This window comes from Schistocerca piceifrons, chromosome 4 (genome assembly GCF_021461385.2).
Source record: "Schistocerca piceifrons isolate TAMUIC-IGC-003096 chromosome 4, iqSchPice1.1, whole genome shotgun sequence".
NCBI lineage: Eukaryota > Metazoa > Arthropoda > Insecta > Orthoptera > Acrididae > Schistocerca > Schistocerca piceifrons.
In genome coordinates this window covers 237,088,544-237,107,809 of record NC_060141.1, presented here as the reverse complement: position 1 = coordinate 237,107,809, position 19,266 = coordinate 237,088,544, and the positions used below count along the sequence as shown (strand labels likewise).

The window sequence follows — 19,266 nt, the reverse complement described above, 5'->3', positions numbered from 1 at the left end:
CAGTGCGTCCTTTTCTTTCCTTCCTTAGAGTATACACGAGGTTAGCTCCAAAAGAAATGCACACTATTTTTGTAAAAATACAGTTTTCATTCAGGAAATGAGAAAGTTTTACAGTGTGTAGATACATCCTTGCCGCTTGTTTTCAAACTTAATTCAACCTGTTCCCTTGAGTTGCGCCGTCATAGTATGTCTTCAAGATGGCTGCTACGCTTGACGTTAGTCAGAAGCAAAGTGCTGTCATGGAATTTTTGTGCTGTGAAAACGAGACAGTTGGAAACATCCACAAGAGGTTGAAAAAGGTGTATGCTGCTGTCTATCGCAGTACAGTTAGTCGGTGGGCGAGCAGGTTACGTGATGAAAGCGGGCACGGCAATATTGAGGATTGTCCTCGCAGCGGCAGGCCTCGTACTGCATACACTCCAGACAATGTGCAGAGAGTTAACGAATTGGTGACTGCTGACAAATGCATCACAGTGAACGAATTGTCACGCTACGTTGGGATAGGGGAAGGAAGTGTTTGCAGAATACTGAAAGTGTTGGCGTTAAAAAAGGTTTGTGCCAGGTGGGTTCCCAGGATGTTGACAGTGGCTCACAAAGAAACAAGAAAAACGGTATGCAGCGACCTTTTGGACCAGTACGAGAATGGTGGAGATGAATTTCTTGGAAGAATTGTGACAGGTGATGAAACATGGCTCCATCATTTTTCACCAGAGACGAAGAGGCAATCAATGGAGTGGCATCATGCAAATTCACCCAAGAAAAAAAAAATTCAAAACTACACCTTCTGCTGGAAAAGTTATGGCTACGGTGTATTTCGATTCCGAAGGACTCTTGCTTGTGGACATCATGCCAATTCTAATGCATATGTGACGACACTGAAGAAATTTCAAGATCGGTCTTCGACCACACCGGCAAAAGCAGGATGTTTTGCTGTTGCATGACAACGCACGGCCACACGTCAGTCAAAAAACCATGGAACTGATCACAAAAAAACCGCGCGGGATCAGCCGAGCGGTCTAAGGCGCTGCATTCATGGACTGTGCGGCTGATCCCGGCGGAGTTTCGAGTCCTCCCTCGGGCATGGGTGTGTGTGTTTGTCCTTAGGATAATTTAGGTTAACTAGAGTGCAAGCTTAGGGACTGATGACCTTAGCAGCTAAGTCCCATAAGATTTCACACACATTTTTTTTATCACAAAACTCGGATGGACAACACTGAAACACCCGCCTTACTGGCTCCATGTGACTATCATCTCTTTGGGAAACTGAAAGACTCTCTTCGTGGAACAAGGTTTGAAGGTGATGACTCCCTTATGGACGCTGTCAAACATTGGCTGTAAGAGGTTGGTCCAGAATTTTACTGTGCGGGTATACAGGCGCTGGTTCCAAGATGACGTAAGGCAGTTGAGAGGGATGGAAATTATATGGAGAAATGAAAATATTGCTCCTAAATGATGTATCTACACACTGTAAATCTTTCAAACATGTAGAATAAAAGATGGATGAAAAAAAATAGTGTGCATTTCTTTTGGAGTGACCCTCGTATAATGAACAAGATCGGACCCTATATCGGTCCCTGTGGTATACCTACAGTGCTTATTGTTACTTTTGGTTGCGCGCCCATTAGCTGTAGTGGTTGATGCTAGAAACGGCCGCAGCAGCGCCGCTCGGTGTGAGAGAGTGTCGGGTGTGTGTGCAGGACACCACGGGATGCGGCACGAGCGCGACCGGCTGCTGTCGTTCGACGTGTCGGAGGTGCCGCTGCAGGAGCGCATCCTGGGGGCGGAGCTGCGGGTGTTCCAGCAGGCGCGCGCCGCGCCCGCCGCCTCCTTCAGCCTCACCGCCTACCAGCTGGTCGGCGACGACAAGATGTGAGTAGCCCGGCCGCGCCGCTCTGCTGCCTACTGCCACGTCAGTACGTTGACGACCTGCTACTCAGGAGTGGCGTTAGTATCATTTTAAACATTGGCATTTGTTACTATTAAAGCAATGGCAACACAGACGTTTTTATTTATTTATTGCTTATTCACTTTTGCCAGATAAGGACCTAAGGGACTTGAAAGTCTCTTCGGGTTTGCTGCCGGATCCTAAAATGAACTTGACTCGATATTTCGGCGGTCCAACTGGTCGCCATCTTCATGGAGAATGCTGCTTCTGCTGATGAGTCCCGCTGAGAACTGTCGATAGGCTGCAAATCGACGTCCTATATAGGCCACCATTCAGTACACGGCGCATGCGCCGCCCATCACGGTTGCTGCCCTCCAAGACAGGGAGGTGGCGCCGCCCTTAGTGGAACACTGGCGGCAACGATATATCGCACTCAGGACCGCACCGAAGAGCGTTCAGTTGTGATACGAGATAGTACAGGAGTCCACGTCCTGCTAAGAGGAAACCCATTGTCCCTGTTGATTAAATTATCCGCCAACCTTGATCGCCTCTTTATAGACACTGTTCCAAAAACCGTATATATTGGCAACTGCCACAGTATCATCAGATTTCATACTGTCTCCCTCATTTAAGCAGTGTTCTGCTACACCGATTTTTCCGCCTGTTGTAGCTTCGTATGACGGCAATGTTCCACACACCTATCATGAACTGTGCGAATCGAACGGCCAATGTAAGCCTTCACACATTGACACGGAATTTTGTATACACCAGGTTTCCTAAGCCCCAAATCATCTCATAGAGCCGAGTAGTGCCCTAATATTAGAAGGTGGACGGAACACACTCTTAATGTTAAAGTTCCTCAAAATTCGTCCAGTCTTAAAAGATGTGCCTCCAGCATAAGGAATAAAGGCCACCGATTTATGTTCCTCTTCATGCACCTGTAGAGATGGTCCAAACTCGATAGTACGACGAATCTGCTTCTCTGAGTATCCATTTTCCTTAAAAACAGCCAAAGAAAATCGTCAGTTCTCAGCGGGAGTCATCAGCAGAAGCAGCATTCTCCATGAAGATGGCGACCAGTTGGTCGCCGAAATATCGAGTCAAGTTGACTTTAGGATCCGACAGCAAACCCGAAGAGACTTTCAAGACTTATTACGCTGGGAAAGACTACGAACGCACACCTAAGGGACTTTCTTACATCTGACCAGGAACAACACATACAAAAACATTACATAATAATAATAATAACAACAACGATTTACACTATTAATGAATATAATAATTGGTAATAATACTAATGGTAACACTAATAATGATGATAAAATAATGGAGGAATTAAGAATTATATTAATTAGTTATTACATTACAAACTCAATAAATAATGTGCATTATTAGTAAAAAGTAATAATTTCCAGTAATAATAATAAACAACTTCGAGAATACAAGGAGCTTCCGGAAAGGCCGCTCCTGTGCTAAACAAATTTTTAATTTGAAATCAATAATCCGACACACAATACTAAATGGCAAAAATATAGTGGTTTCTTTCATTGACTTTAAAAAAGCCTTTGACTCCGTGAATAGAGAGACCCTAGATGGCATCGTCAGAGAATTTGTGGTCAACAACAGGCTAGCAAACATTATCAGAGAAACTTTAACAGGCACGACTTCCGAAGTGAAGTGTATGGGAGAATTGTCCCAACCATTTGGAATCAAGACATGCGTGCGACAGGGCGATGGATTATCACCAATACTATTTAACTGTGTTCTGGAGAAGATTGTGAGAATTTGGAATTCCGAACTTGAAAATCAAGGGATTAGCCCAGTCTAGGAAGAAAATCGGGAGGAATCGAAGTCAATTGCATGGCTTTTGCTGTTGATTTTGCAATGCTTTCAGAGAATTTAGAAGAAGCGCTCATACAGATCATCCTACTATAAAGGATCGCTGGCAAGGCAGGAGTTAGGATCTCGAAAGAGAACACCAGATTCATGACAAGTGACAAACATGGACGACAGTTCATCGAAATAGAGATTGGACGGATTGAGAGAGTAAAAAATTTCAAATACCTCGGTGAAGCCATACAAGAGAACGGACTGGAGAAAGCTGCTGTGGGGGCCGGATCTCAAAAATGGAGAGACCTTACGGATTAACTAAAAACATTTACAACAAAAAGTGCATCTCTTGTAATGCCAAAATAAAGCACACCAGTGCTGTGGTAAAAACAGTCTCTGTATGCCAGCGAATGCCTCTCAGTGAATTACAAGTTGGAAAAGCTGGAGATACTACAAAGAAGAATATTACGGAAAATCATGGGTCCAACACAGGTTGAAACTGGCTGAAAAATTCGAAGCAATAATGGAATCTATAAAAAGGTGGAGAAAATCTCGGAGACAGTGAAGAAGAGGAGGTTATCATGTCTAGGACACCTGTACAGAATGAACAAAACTAGGCCAACCAAAAGGATATTCGGCTATCTCTGGAAAAAGGAAAAAACAGCGACATGGATTAAGCATGCTCGTAAAGCTCTGGAAAGGTTCAACATTCAGGAAGTTCAGATATTAAATAGGGATATATTTCGGACCATGATTCAAAATTTGGAAGGATTTCAAGTGGAAAGAACTAAGAAGACTGGAAGAGCCTGGACGGATGAACAGAAGCAACAGCACAGCGTCCATATGAAGGAATACTGTAGAAAGAGGAATCTTCAGACAAAGGAGAAATAAAATTGTAGAGTGATCCTAAGTGGTCAATTCGTAAATAAAAAAATAATAATGGCAACACTAATAATAATAACAAAATAACGGAGGCGTTAAGAATTATACTGATTAGTTTAGCACTTTTGAAACCTTGTTTGGTATTAGAATAAGTGAGAAGGTTAATGAAAGAGGAGAGAATTGAATTACACTGAGGTGACAAAATTCTTGGGGTAGCGATATGCACATACACAGACCGTGGAAGCATCGCGTTCACAAGTTATAAAAGGGCAGTGAATTGGTGGAGCTGTCTTTTGTACTCAGGTGATCATTTGGAACAGTTTCCGACGTGATTGTGGCCGCACGACGGGTATTCATGGCTTCCAGAACACAGCTCAATATTTACAGCAGGGCTAGTCGCCCTCTTTCAGGCCGGATAGTACATCCGGTGACACGGGCTTTTTAATTGTGTCATCTATTCCGATTCTCTCATTGCCCTTCAGAGCCTCTGTGTGCTGTACACAGTCAATGCCCTAGCGCAACTTGTGCTAGAAAGCTTCCACTTGCTCGCTGTTGAGGGAGCTACTGTGATGTTCATGTGGGTTCCTAGCCACGTCGGTCTGACAGGAAATGAGGCTGCTGGCGCTGGGACCAAGGCTGCAGCCCTCCTAACTCTGTCTGTTAGCTCTTCCATCCCTTCGGATGATCTCAGTGTTACCACCTTTCGGCAGGTGGTGTTACTTTATCGTCACCATTGGTCTTCTGTTCACGGGAGTAAGCCCTGGGGAATTAAAACTCTTCCCTGGCTTGGCCGATCTCATCCCGACCCACTAGCCGCGAGATCATTTTAGCTAGGTTGAGCATTGGGCATTATCGTTTTAGTCGTCGCCATTTGTTAAGTGGTGATCCCCTGCCACTTACTGCTCATTGTCTTCATCTTTTGACGGTTCGCCATTTCCTGACCGCATGCTCTTTTTTTAACAACTTATGTTCTAATGTATGTTTGCCGTCTGTGTTAACGGCTGTTTTAGCGAACGACGCGCAGGCTGTCGACTTCGTTTTCACTTTTTATCCGTCCTAGCAATATGCCAAAGGAATTTAATCTTTGGTTCCGGACCTCTGCTGTCTCTACAGTGTATTTTTTGGACCTTTCTCCTCTGAGAAGTCTTTATTCTTAACTCGCTTTCTTTCCGTCGATTGGGCTTTACGCATCGTCGTTTTTAAGTTCTTTTACTTCTTGATGAAGTCAGGTTACGACTTGGGCACGTATGATCTCAATTGTTTTTGCGCCCTAAAGCGAACCAGAAAAAAGAATAAAGCGAACGACGGACGCGAGTGCCATTGCTAATAACACGACATCGCCTACAGCGCCGTTCTGTGGCTCGTGACCCTATCTACATCCATACTCCGCAAGCCACCTGACGGTGTGTGGCGGAGGGTACCTCGAGTACCTGTATCGGTTCTCCCTTCTAGTCCAGTCTCGTATTGTTCGTGGAAAGAAGGATTGTCGGTATGCTTCTGTGTGGGCTCTAATCTCTCTGATTTTATCCTCATGGTCTCTTCGCGAGATATACGTAGGAGGGAGCAATATACTGCTTGACTCTTCGGGCCGGCCGAAGTGGCCGTGCGGTTAAAGGCGCTGCAGTCTGGAACCGCGAGACCGCTACGGTCGCAGGTTCGAATCCTGCCTCGGGCATGGATGTTTGTGATGTCCTTAGGTTAGTTAGGTTTAACTAGTTCTAAGTTCTAGGGGACTAATGACCTCAGCAGTTGAGTCCCATAGTGCTCAGAGCCATTTGAACCATTTTTTGACTCTTCGGTGAAGGTATGTTCTCGAAACTTCAACAAAAGCCCGTACCGAGCTACTGAGCGTCTCTCCTGCAGAGTCTTCCACTGGAGTTTATCTATCATCTCCGTAACGCTTTCGCGATTACTAAATGGTCCTGTAACGAAGCGCGCTGCTCTGCGTTGGATCTTCTCCATCTCTTCTATCAATCCTATCTGGTACGGATCCCACACTGCTGAGCAGTATTCGAGCAGTGGGCGAACAAGCGTACTGTAACCTTCTTCCTTAGTTTTCGGATTGCATTTCCTTAGGATTCTTCCAATGAATCTCAGTCTGGCATCTGCTTTACCTGTCGGTTGAACGAATGGAAAACCGTGGTTTGTCACATGACTCCTGATTTCATTTGGTAAGAGCTGATGGGAGGGTTCTATTAATGCCCAGATCCGGTGAAGCCATGGACCCAAGTTGTCAACAAGGCACTGTCCAAGATGGTGGTCACTCCCTGAAGGCGTGGGCTATGTTTACGTGGAATGGTCTGGGTCCCCTGGTCCAACTTAACCAACTTGGAGACCGTCTGCAGCCATACATGGACTTCATGTTCCCAAACAACGATGGAATTTTCTCGATGTCACATGCCGCAATTGTTCGCGATTGGTTTGAAGAACATTTTGAACAATTCGAGCGAATGATCTGTCGACCCAGATCACCCGACGTGAATCCCATCTAACATTTATGGTTTATAATCGAGAAGTTAGGTCTTGCACAAAATCCTGCACTGACAACACTCGCAGTTAGGGCGGCTACAGAGGCTTCGGCTCAATATTTCCTCAGGGGACCAACGACTTGTTGAGTGCATGCCACGTCGACTTGCTATACTAAGCTAGGCAATAGGAGGCCTAACACAATATTAGGTGGTATCCCGTGACTTTTGTCGCATCATTGTACAACAAGCGTTTAAAGGAACAGTGCTCTGAAAAAGTGTACATTTCTCGTATTGGCTATCGTTGGATATTCTTTATGGCATTGGTAAATGCTTAACACTGCAACAATGCCTCGAATCGCTTCCTACAATTTCGGTAACGAATCACCTTCGGGAAAGACTGTTTGCAATTGGTTCGCAGAATTTTCTGTCGGAAAAATGGTTCAAGTGGCTCTGAGCACTAAGGGACTTAACACCTAAGGTCATCAGTCCCCTAGAACTTAGAACTACTTAAACCTAACTAACCTAAGGACATCACACAGATCCATGCCCGAGGCAGGATTCGAACCTGCGACAGTAGCAGTCGCGCGGTTCCGGACTGAAGCGCCTAGAACCACTCGGCCACCGTCGGCGCTTCTGTCGGGATGAATTTCATGAAGGTTGATGAAAATCGGTTATTGTCCCAAAAATCATTCATGCTGCGCACATGGCTGAAGAGGATTGGCATCTGACTTACTGTAAGACAGACCCATTCTTACAAGGGAAATCCAATCGGGTATGTCGAAACCTGCCATGAAATTTTTTATAGAGAAAAAATTCATCGAAAGAAAAATTATGTCAAAATTTTAGCTGCTAAAGTGCACTCCAAGCACGTGTATTTTAAAAACAAATGTTGAAAATTGCCAAATTCGTAGCTCGCCATTTGGCTGTAAAAATGTATCATGCACATATCATTGGTTGACGACACCTTGGTAAACAGGAAACGCGGCACGACGTAATCGTAATTTATAAAGCGAACTTCAGTTTCCGTTGATAGTGTAAGTAGGCTGTTTAAGTTTTCTTATTGGCAACGTTACGTAGCGCTCTGTATGAAAATCACTGGCTGTGCTGTGTGCAGTCTGTGGCTAGTTTGCATTGTTGTCTGCCATTGTAGTGTTGGGCAGCGGCAGCTGGATGTTAACAGCGCGTAGCGTTGCGCAGTTGGAGGTGAGCCGCCAGCAGTGATGGATGTGGGGAGAGAGATGGCGGAGTTTTGAAATTTGTAAGACTGTCATGAACTGCTATATATAATATGACTAGATTTATTTTTCTTGTTTGCTGCACATTGCCTTATATTAGTTGTAATATTGCAATTGCTTTGCTAATCTCTATAATGCTGCTTCCTTTGCAAATCTGCATTTTTTTGTCATTGGTGTTTGTGTTAATTGTTTTGTGCTGCTGCATTGCCTCGCCCCTTAGTTTAGCATCTGAGCTCAGTAGATTTAAGTTAGCTTAAGACAGGGTAGACTATATAAGAGAATGAGTTGCGATGAATTGGAAGAAACGCATTGAGAGGTTATACGAAAAAAGTACAGAAAGCAGGTATAGATAGGACCTTTTGGGAATAATGAAGAACGAAGGGAGATCTCCGAGAAGAAAAGAAAGTGTTTGTGGACCCTTGTGTATTTATGTTCTTCCTGTCTTAATATGTTTATCTGATAAGACTTATGTTGTAGAATGTTTCTAATACTCAGCTACATGAACTATGATGAATAATACTGTTATCCTCAAATATAATTTGCATTAATAATATGTTATTTACTTTGTAAAGATGTTAGACATTATTAATTCTGTTCTGTTTTAATGCTCATGTGTGAAGTCGATGTTTCAATAATTATTCTGATCTTTTATGTATGTACTCATGTCATAATTCCTGTAACACTGATGTATATGTTATTTCGATTCTTTTGTAAAGCCCGTATTACTACAAATGTTATCTGTACTATTATGTTCTTTAATGATGTATTTTGTACCTTTGTAATTGTATTTTCATGTTGTAAATTTATAATTGTATAGACACCAGTTCTTCAAATTAAGTTACATTTCACTGCACACGTTTCTGTTGGTCATAGTATATGGACAATATGTGAGAAGTAGGGACTGATAGTGTTTGCACGTGTGTTAATGATTCAGCAAGGGACTGGATAACAGCATTGCTGGTTCTAAGGACAATTCCAGAAACTTTGTGAGTGCACAAGTGGTGGTTTATCGACTTGCTATATTGTCCGCAAGACTCTTCGATGGTGATTGTGCACCTGCACATTTGCAACAGATGGCTGCCGGCCGTCTCTACAAGGACTACAGTGGGTCTGCGTCTTTGCTGACTCACCAGTACCATTATTTCTACAAGGACTGCAGTGGGTCTGCGCCTCTGGTGGCCCACCAATATCGTAATCTCTACCAGGACTACAGTGGGTCTGCTCTGTAATGACCTACCAATACTCTTCAAAACTTCGATTGACTCTGCTGTGGGTTTGCTCTGTTGTGGCCCATTACTTGTCTGCATGTCAAGAGTCAGCACTGTCTTTCCATTGGAAGGACAACACTACTCCTTCAAGACAACATGGAAATCCACTACTTCTGTGTGCATTTTCTTTTACTGCTCAGACTTTGAGAAAAAACACTGCTATTTTACTGTGATGAACGATCAGGACTGTCTTTATGGACTGTGAGAAAATTTTAGCTTTTGACCAACAGTGTATCAATAAGTGTGTGCATTTGATATCTTTGTTATTGTAATTATGAAAAATTTTATCAAATCATTATTGGCCACTGCCCAAAACAATTTGTAAAATTTTTTGTGGGGAGCATAGGGGCTATGTAAGTAGGCTGTTTATGTTTTCTTATTGGCAACGTTATGTAGCGCTCTGTATGAAAATCACTGGCTGTGCTGTGTGCAGTCTGTGGCTAGTTTGCATTGTTGTCTGCCATTGCAGTGTTGGGCAGCGGCAGCTGGATGTTAATAGCGCGTAGCGTTGCGCAGTTGGAGGTGAGCCGCCAGCAGTGATGAATGTGGGGAGAGAGATGGCGGAGTTTTGAAATTTGTAAGACTGTCATGAACTGCTATATATAATATGACTATTAAGGTAAATACAGTGTTTGTTCTCTATTAAAATCTTTCATTTGCTAACTATGCCTATCAGTAGTTAGTGCCTTCCTTAGTTTGAATCTTTTATTTAGCTGGCAGTAGTGGCGCTCGCTGTATTGCAGTAGTTAGAGTAACGAAGATTTTTGTGAGGTAAGTGATTTGTGAAACGTATAGGTTAATATTAGACAGGGCCATTCTTTTGTAGGGATTATTGAAAGTCAGATTGCGTTGCGCTAAAAAATATTGTGTGTCAGTTAAAGCACAGTCTTGTATAATTCTTCAAAAAGGGGACGTTTCAATAATTACTTTGACACAACTATTCAGTTACTATTTGGTCTGATCTGCAGGTCACTTAATATCCATAATAATTACCAGTTGCCTTTCTGGTGTCACTAGGTGTTAGCAATGGAGATGAAAATGAATTAATTTTCTTTGTGTTTTCTTCATATATGCCTCATTATAGCATCTGTATTTCTGCAGAGTTTCATAGTAACGTGGAATCCAACTAATTTTTCAACCTTGTAAAGATGAAATATAGAGAACGTGGTCTGCAGTCGAAATCACGTACTTCTCGTGAACACCTACATATATGTGACATTCGTTTGAAATATGTCTACATTTCGCTAGGAATTGTGAAAACTTAGGAGAAACGAAATAACTCTGACGAGTCTGTGAACTGTGTTCGAACAATGATTGGTCTGCTAATTAAATTCCAGAACAAAAATACATACCTTCCTAGCCCGAAGAAAACATGCATCCGCATCTACACTATTACTCTGCAATTAACATTTAAGTGCCTAGCAGAGGGTTCATCTAACCGCCTTCAAGCTACTTCCCTACCGTTGCACTCTCGAACAGCACGCGGGGAAAAGAACACTTAAATCTTTCTGTGCGAGCTCGTGAGTTCTCTTATTTTATTATGACGAATATTTCTCCCCATGTAGGTGGGCGCAAAAAAAAGAAAAAAATTCGCACACAGACCTGAGAAAGCTGATGGTTGAAATTTCATGGAAAGGTCTTGTCACTGCGAAAAACGCCTTTGTTTGTATGTATCATACCCGTGGCACTTTCTCCCTTATTTCGCGATAATACAGAACGAACTGTCCTTCGGTGAACTTTTTCGATGTCGTCCGCCAGTCTAACTGATGCGGATTTCACACCACAGAGCAGCACTGCAGAAGAAAGAGGACAAGTCTAGTGTAAGCATTCTCTTTAGCAGACCTGTTACATTTTCTCATTGTTGTACCAGTCTCTGGTTTGCTTTCCCCACAACATTGTCTTTGTGATCGTTTCAATTTCGCTTATTCTAATTGTAATCCCTATGTGTTTAGTTGAGATAATGATCTTTAGATTTGTGTGATTTATCGTGTAACTGAAATTTAGCGGATTCCGTTTAGTACTCATATCGATGAATTCACTCTTTTCTTTATTTGGAGTCAATTATCGCTTTTTTACATCATATAATATCTTGTCTAAATCATTTTGCAATTCGTTGCATTTTATGGAAAAGAATGTCGGTAAATTACTATGTTCACTTCAAGTAACCATGAATAGGAGATGTTAATAGGTAAAACTATAGAGAAATTCGCAGCTGACATGAAGATGATGCTTCTTGTTACCACCTCAAATGGCGTTTAAAAAGCAAATCAGTCAGGTTCTGTGCAACAACTGCCTGCAAATCACACATTATCGATTCGAGCGAAAAAAAGGGAGTCGCTTGTACAGACTATGAATGCTATACAACAAAGCCAATGAAAAAAAGAAATGTTTACTTGCAAAAATCCTTTAACTGACGTGGTGAAATCTGGAACGTTGGAGAGAATAATTTTCAATATTACATCCGAAACTTCTTCTTATCAGTTGTAGAAATTAATTAATTGGTTTTGTTGGACTCTTGCGGTGCACATAATGATACCTCTTTTTTGTCTTTAGGAGGACAACGAAAAGATTGTTAATATAATTCGGATTGCACCTGGAACTAATAGTGCGATTCAGCCTCCCGATAAAAGAAATTTTTCGACAATGTTAAGCGCTCTTCAGAAAGTTCTCGGTCAGTATGATTTCCGATAGCTCTTCGTCATTTTAGGTTTATCAGTGGAGCAGTGTTGATAAAGCTCAGTCATTTGTGCATTGTCAGTTTGCGTCAGCAAGTTTTACGAATCTGATAAGGTACGCCTGATGCAAAGCACAATATGCGGGACAACGGTCACTGCCATTTCCCGTAATTCTGCCTAAATGTAACAAGTAATTACTGTGAAGTGCCTGAATGCATTAATTTTTCTCTTATCAGATATGTCAGAAAAATGTTTGTTTTCGTCATCCTATAGAACACTTTGCATTTTTGTGGCTGCTGCAGGAAATAAACAAGGAACTGTTTCATTGTTAGTAACACATACATGATTAAAAAATTATCGCAAGAACTATGCTACAGGACTTGTTGTAAAATACAGGGTGTACATAAAGTTCGGGAACACTTTCAATTATTTATTGCATAAGGAGGGTGCGCGATCGTGAATGAACATTATCGTGCTAAACTACATTAAAACGTTAAAATATAAATTGTGACATTAAAAACTAGATCTTATTTAGCCGTGGACATATTAAATTAATAAAATTGCCATTTTTTTAAATTTTAATTGTAAAATTATGACATTAGAAATCAGTTCGTGTTTAGCTGTATACACATTAGAATTAATAAAATGGGCATTTTATTAATTTTAATATATGCAAGGCTAAATACGTCATAATTTTAGTTGGTTCAAATGGCTCTGAGCACTATGGGACTTAACATCTGAGGTCATCAGTCCCCTAGAACTTTAAACCTAACTAACCTAAGGACATCACACACATCCATGCCCAAGGCAAGATTCGAACCTGCGACCGTAGCGGTCGCGCGGTTTCAGACTGAAGCGCCTAGAACCGCTCGGCCACACCGGCCGGACCATAATTTTACTTTTAATCATTGTATATATAACTTTATACAAAAATTTGTAGACACAATAATGTGCTCTTTTGTTTTCTTCCTCGCAGTCTGTTTCAACAGAAAACTTGAATATTAGGAAAATTATATTTATTGTTTCTGGGCTTATAATTAGAATACTTCTACGCAGTCTGAAACGTCCAAAACATTGTGATACTACTTGTTCGCAGATTAAAAGTAAGCGAGATAATTTAAGTGAAGCTACTAACCTGGGTGGAAAGTCTCTATCATTTCATTTCATTTCATTTCAAGCAACTTCAATTCCATTCGACATCAAGTTTCGTTGTAATGTAATAAAAACAAACAAGCCTCATGGGCAAACATTCAAATAATTTGGAACTTGCTTACGATCAAGGTGTTTCTCGCGTAGTCAGTTGTATTTTGCCTTTTCAAGAACTGGTAGTTCAGAAAGCTAGTTCATGCTGTTAACACAAAAGTACCCAAAAAACGAAAAATGTTTATCAACATTAAAAACAAAAAACGATAGCAAAAGTTTTTTTCATTCATATTCTGTAGGATTTGCGAGGCCGGGATTCGAACGTGGTCTCCTGTTCACTAGTCAGATGCGGTAACTACTACGCCACCCTGGCTGGCACTGCAGCTAACACAACTGCACGGAATACGCTAGCATGTCTCCCTCGCTAATACAAACTCCAGTTCAGCATCAGCCCATCTTGATGTTTCCCTTCTTACCTCACAGATAAAGTTGAGACTTAATATGTCTCTGAAACATATAATTTATCTGATCTATATGGTTTATTATAATTTTGAGTTCCATATCTACAAAGCGGGCGAATTCGCGACGTGGTGCCAAAATTTGCGTCCTGACACAATTCCTGTGAATACCCCAGCTTAGGACGTACATATAGTTTCCGTACATATAAGGAGCGATCAAAAAGTTTCCATTTGAGGGCATTGCTGCACGGTATATGCAACGTAGCACACGACACGACACCGATGCAGGTATGTTGTTGTTGGTGTTGTTGTGGTCTTCAGTCCTGAGACTGGTTTGATGCACCTCTCCATGCTACTCTATCCTGTGCAAGCTTCTTCATCTCCCAGTACCTACTGCAGCCTACATCCTTCTGAATCTGCTTAGTGTATTCATCTCTTGGTCTCCCTCTACGATTTTTACCCTCCACTCTGCCCTCCAGTACTAAATTGGTGGTCCCTTGATGCCTCAGATTATGTCCTACCAACCGATCCCTTCTTCTAGTCAAGTTGTGCCACAAACTCCTCTTCTCCCCAATTCTATTCAATACCTCCTCATTATTTATGTGATCCACCCATCTAATCTTCAGCATTCTTCTGCAGCACCACATTCCAAAAGCTTCTATTCTCTTCTTGTCCAAACTATTTATCGTCCATGTTTCACTTCCATACATGGCTACACTCCATACAAATACTTTCAGAAACGACTTCCTGACACTTAAATCAATACTCGATGTTAACAAATTTCTCTTCCTCAGAAACGCTTTCCTTGCCATTGCCAGTCTACATTTTATATCCTCTCTACTTCGACCTTCATCAGTTATTTTGCTTCCCAAATAGCAAAACTCCTTTACTACTTTAAGTGTCTCATTTCCTAATTTAATTCCCTCAGCATCACCCGACTTAATTCGAATACATTCCATTATCCTCGTTTTGCATTTGTCGATGTTCAACGTATACCCTCCTTTCATGATACTGTCCATTCCGTTCAACTGCTCTTCCAAGTCCTTTGCTGTCTCTGACAAAATTACAATGTCATGGGCGAACCTCAAAGTTTTTATTTCTTCTCCACGGATTTTAATACCTACTCCGAACTTTTCTTTTGTTTCCTTGACTGCTTGGCTCAATATACAGATTGAATAGCATCGGGGAGAGGCTGCAGCCCTGTCTCCCTCCCTTCCCAACCACTGTTTCCCTTTCATGTCCCTCGACTCTTGTAACTGCCATCTGCTTTCTGTACAAATTGTAAATAGCTTTTCGCTCCCTATATTTTACCCCTGCCACCTTCAGTAAGATAAGTCGTAGGGTCAGTATTGCCTCACGTGTTCCAACATTTCTACGGAATCCAAACTGATCTTCCCCGAGGTCGGCTTCTACCAGTTTTTCCATTCGTCTGTAAAGAATTCGCGTTAGTATTTTGCAGCTATGACTTATTAAACTGATAGTTCGGTAATTTTCACATCTGTCAAAACCTGCTTTCTTTGGGATTGGAATTATTATATTCTTCTTGAAGTCTGAGGGTATTTCGCCTGTCTCATACATCTTGCTCAGCAGATGGTAGAGTTTTGTCAGGACTGGCTCTCCCAAGGCTGTCAGTAGTTCTAATGGAATGTTGTCTACTCCTGGGGCCCTGTTTCGACTCAGGTCATTCAGTGCTCTGTCAAACTCTTCACGCAGTATCATGACTCCCATTTCATCTTCATCTACATCCTCTTCCATTTCCATAATATTGTCCTCAAGCACATCGCTCCTGTATTGACCCTCTATATACTCCTTCCACCTTTCTGCTTTCCCTTCTTTGCTTAGAACTGGGTTTCCATCTGAGCTCTTGATATTCATGCTAGTGTTTCTCTTTTCTCCAAATGTCTCTTTAATTTTGCTGTAGGTAGTATCTATCTTACCCCTCGTGAGATAAGTCTCTACATCCTTACATTTGTCCTCTAGCCATCCCTGCTTAACCATCTTGCATTTTCTGTCGATCTCATTTTGAGACATTTGTATTTCTTTTTGCCCGATTCACTTACTGGAATTTTTGTATTTTCTCCTTTCATCAATTAAATTCAGTATCTCTTCTGTTACCTAAGGATTTCTACTAGCTCTCGTCTATTCACCTACTAGACCTTCTGCTGCCTTCACTATTTCATTCCTCAAAGCTACCCATTCTTCTTCTACTGTATTTCCTTCTCCCATTCCTGTCAATTGTTCCCTTATTCTCTCCTTGATGCAGGTGTATAAGCACCGAATCTATAGGCAAGCGATTAGAGTGGCATTCGTGTCTTTCCGACGTGTGTGCGGCAAACGCAGAAACGTGTACTCTGCCAACGTTATTACCAAATGCGTCCAAACAGGACGAACGTGCTGTTACTCTTTTCTTGGCTGTTGAAGGATAAATATTGGTAGACATACGTCGGGTAATGAAGAATGTGTATGGGGCAGCTCGTGGAATGGTGCACCAAGGAGTGTTCCTGCTTCATGATACCGCATGTGCCCATACCGCGAATGTCGTAACCCATGTCACTCCAACTCAGGTGGGAGATCTCTACCCATTCGATTCTTACGCCTTAGATCTCGCGTAATAGACGAGACGCCGAAATTGGGAAAATTTTCCACTGGACTTCGGGATACGGACAGTGCTTCTTCTCTCGCTACATCCGCGATTGGTATAGGAAAAGGAGGGAGGGGGGGGGGGGGTTGAGGAGATGATATAAGTCCACTGTGTACCCCCCTCGCTAAGAGCCATACGATGGTTTGCGGAGTGTAGGTGTTGGTGTTGTCTGCGAAAAAATGGTTCAAACAGCTCTGAGCACTACGCGACTTAACTTCTGAGGTCATCAGTCGCCTAGAACTTAGAACTAATTAAACCTAACTAACCTAAGGACATCACACACATCCATGCCCGAGGCTGGATTCGAACCTGCGATCGTAGCGGTCGCTCGGCTCCAGACTGTAGCGCCTAGAACCGCACGGCCACTCCGGCCGGCTCTCTGCGAAAACTGCAACAGTGAGTGTATAGGAAGCGTGCTAAACAGAGACCTGGAAAGGGGTAAAGATACTTTGTCGGTTCTCTAGTACACGTGTCCCACTGTCATGGACTTGCGTCATTAGGTACGCGATGTAGAAGTCGAGAAAATGTGACAAGATGGCATGAGCGTGGATTTACTCACCGAGAACAGTGGTGCCGGCTAGACGCGCTGGAATTGTACTCAGATCCCCGTCCAACCATTCAAATTTGCATTTTCTGTGACGAAAATTCCGGGATGGTTCATTTGAAATGGACCCGTTCGATTGCCTTCTGCATCCACCAGTTCGCGGTCTCTAATGATGTCATCGTCGAATACACATTATTCTCCTTTCGCCCCTCTCTTGAATTTTGTCTACCGTTGGCGGTGTTGCTCTTAGCAACGCCTCTGCCGCTAACTAACCTTTTGTCATGTGAGAACAGCTGTAAATATTGGTCAACAGAAGCGAAAGGGGCCGGCCGCCAAATGAAATCTGTTGTGTCGCTTGTTGCTGAGAGTTTGATCTCTCCTAGACTTTTCAGTCGTGTTTGCCAGGCAGCGGCGCTTCTGAGCTGTAGGAAGCGACGCCCAATTGAAGGCTGACGTCACGCTAGGCACTTGTTCCACGGAATGCGACAAGCGCACCCTACGCCGAGATTCACACGCGCACATCTTCCTCTGCCTCACGTTATTCCCCAAATTGTTGAGGCTCCGTGTAACTGTGCAGTTCTTTGCGAAAACTGTGATTTATTACATCCGCATGTTTTGCATTCTACCGTATTTTTGGATGGTGATAGTTTCCTCTTGGCTAAGAGATTCCGAGCGCGAAGGTGCTATTGGGATCTCTCGACGGGGATGTCGTCAGAACAAAAAGCATGTTCTTCTCTTAATTTTCTTTCTTTTCTTTTCCTTTTGTGTGAGGATTTTTTTTTATTTTTACAGCCCGGTACAGAGTTATAATGGGACGAGGAAGCATGACACACCAATATACAGTGCATACTTCGAGCTTAACCTCGCCCACGAAGGATGTCTTTATCATCTTTGAGGCTCTGTCTTGCTCAGTGGCGCAGCTAAAGGGGCGGGAAAGGGGCGGGAGGGATGCGGTTCGCACCGGGTACCAGCTCTGTGAGATTGGTGAATCTTGTTAGGTTTTCTGGCACAAGTTGTAAAAATATTTATTTTTTTCGCCATTTCATCCCTGACACCTACGGAATTGGACGGGCAACTAGAGAGCTTATTGTCTTGGGCCTGGTGCTTTTGCACACATACGAAATTGGATACTGACAGGTTTCAGATAGATTATATAATGGTAAGACAGAGATTTAGGAACCAGGTTTTAAATTGTAAGACATTTCCAGGGGCAAATGTGGACTCTGACCACAATCTATTGGTTATGAACTGTAGATTAAAACTGAAGAAACTGCAAAAAGGTGGGAATTTGAGGAGATGGGACCTGGATCAACTGAAAGAATCAGAGGTTGTACAGAGTTTCAAGGAGAGCATAAGGGAACAATTGGCAGGAATGGGGGAAAGAAATACAGTAGAAGAAGAATGGGTAGCTTTGAGGGATGAAGTAGTGAAGGCAGCAGACGATAAAGTAGGTAAAAAGACGAGGGCTGCAAGAAATCCTTGGGTAACAGAAGAGATACTGAATTAATTGATGAAAGGAGAAAATACATAAATGCAGTAAATGAAGCAGGCAAAAAAGAATACAAACGTCTCAAAAATGAGATCGACAGGAAGTGCGAAATGGTTATGCAGGGATGGCTAGAGGACAAATGTAAGGATGTAGAGACTTATGTCACGAGGGGTAAGATAGATACTGCCTACAGGAAAATTAAAGATATCTTTGGAGAAAAGAGAACCACTTGTATGACTATCAAGAACAAAGATGGAAACCCAGTTCTAAGCAAAGAAGGGAAAGCAGAAAGGTGGAAGGAGTATATAGAGGGTCTATACAAGGGCGATGTACTTGAGGACAATATTATGGAAATGGAAGAGGATGTAGATGAAGATAAAATGGGAGATATGATACTGTGTGAAGAGTTTGACAGAGCACTGAAAGACCTGAGTCGAAACAGGGCCCCGGGAGTAGACAACATTCCATTAGAACTACTGACAGCCTTGGGAGAGCCAGTCCTGACAAAACTCTACCATCTGCTGAGCAAGATGTATGAGACAGGCGAAATACCCTCAGACTTCAAGAAGAATGTAGTAATTCCAATCCCAAAGAGAGCAGGTGTTGACAGATGTGAAAATGACCGAACTATCAGTTTAATAAGTCACGGCTGCAAAATATTAACGCGAATTCTTTACAGACGAATGGAAAAACTAGTAGCAGCCGACCTCGGGGAAGATCAGTTTGGATTCCGTAGAAATGTTGGAAC

At 42.5% G+C, this 19,266-nt stretch overlaps 1 protein-coding gene across 1 annotated transcript in view; it reads left to right on the top strand.

Annotated features, from left to right (window-relative positions):
* Window positions 1-19,266, top strand: part of LOC124795255 (protein 60A-like) — a 208,259-nt gene that overhangs the window by 147,486 nt on the left and 41,507 nt on the right. Inside the window, exon 2 of the mRNA XM_047259200.1 lies at window positions 1,698-1,869. Coding sequence (XP_047115156.1) covers window positions 1,698-1,869 — 172 coding nt within the window. The remainder of the gene's footprint in view (window positions 1-1,697; window positions 1,870-19,266) is intronic.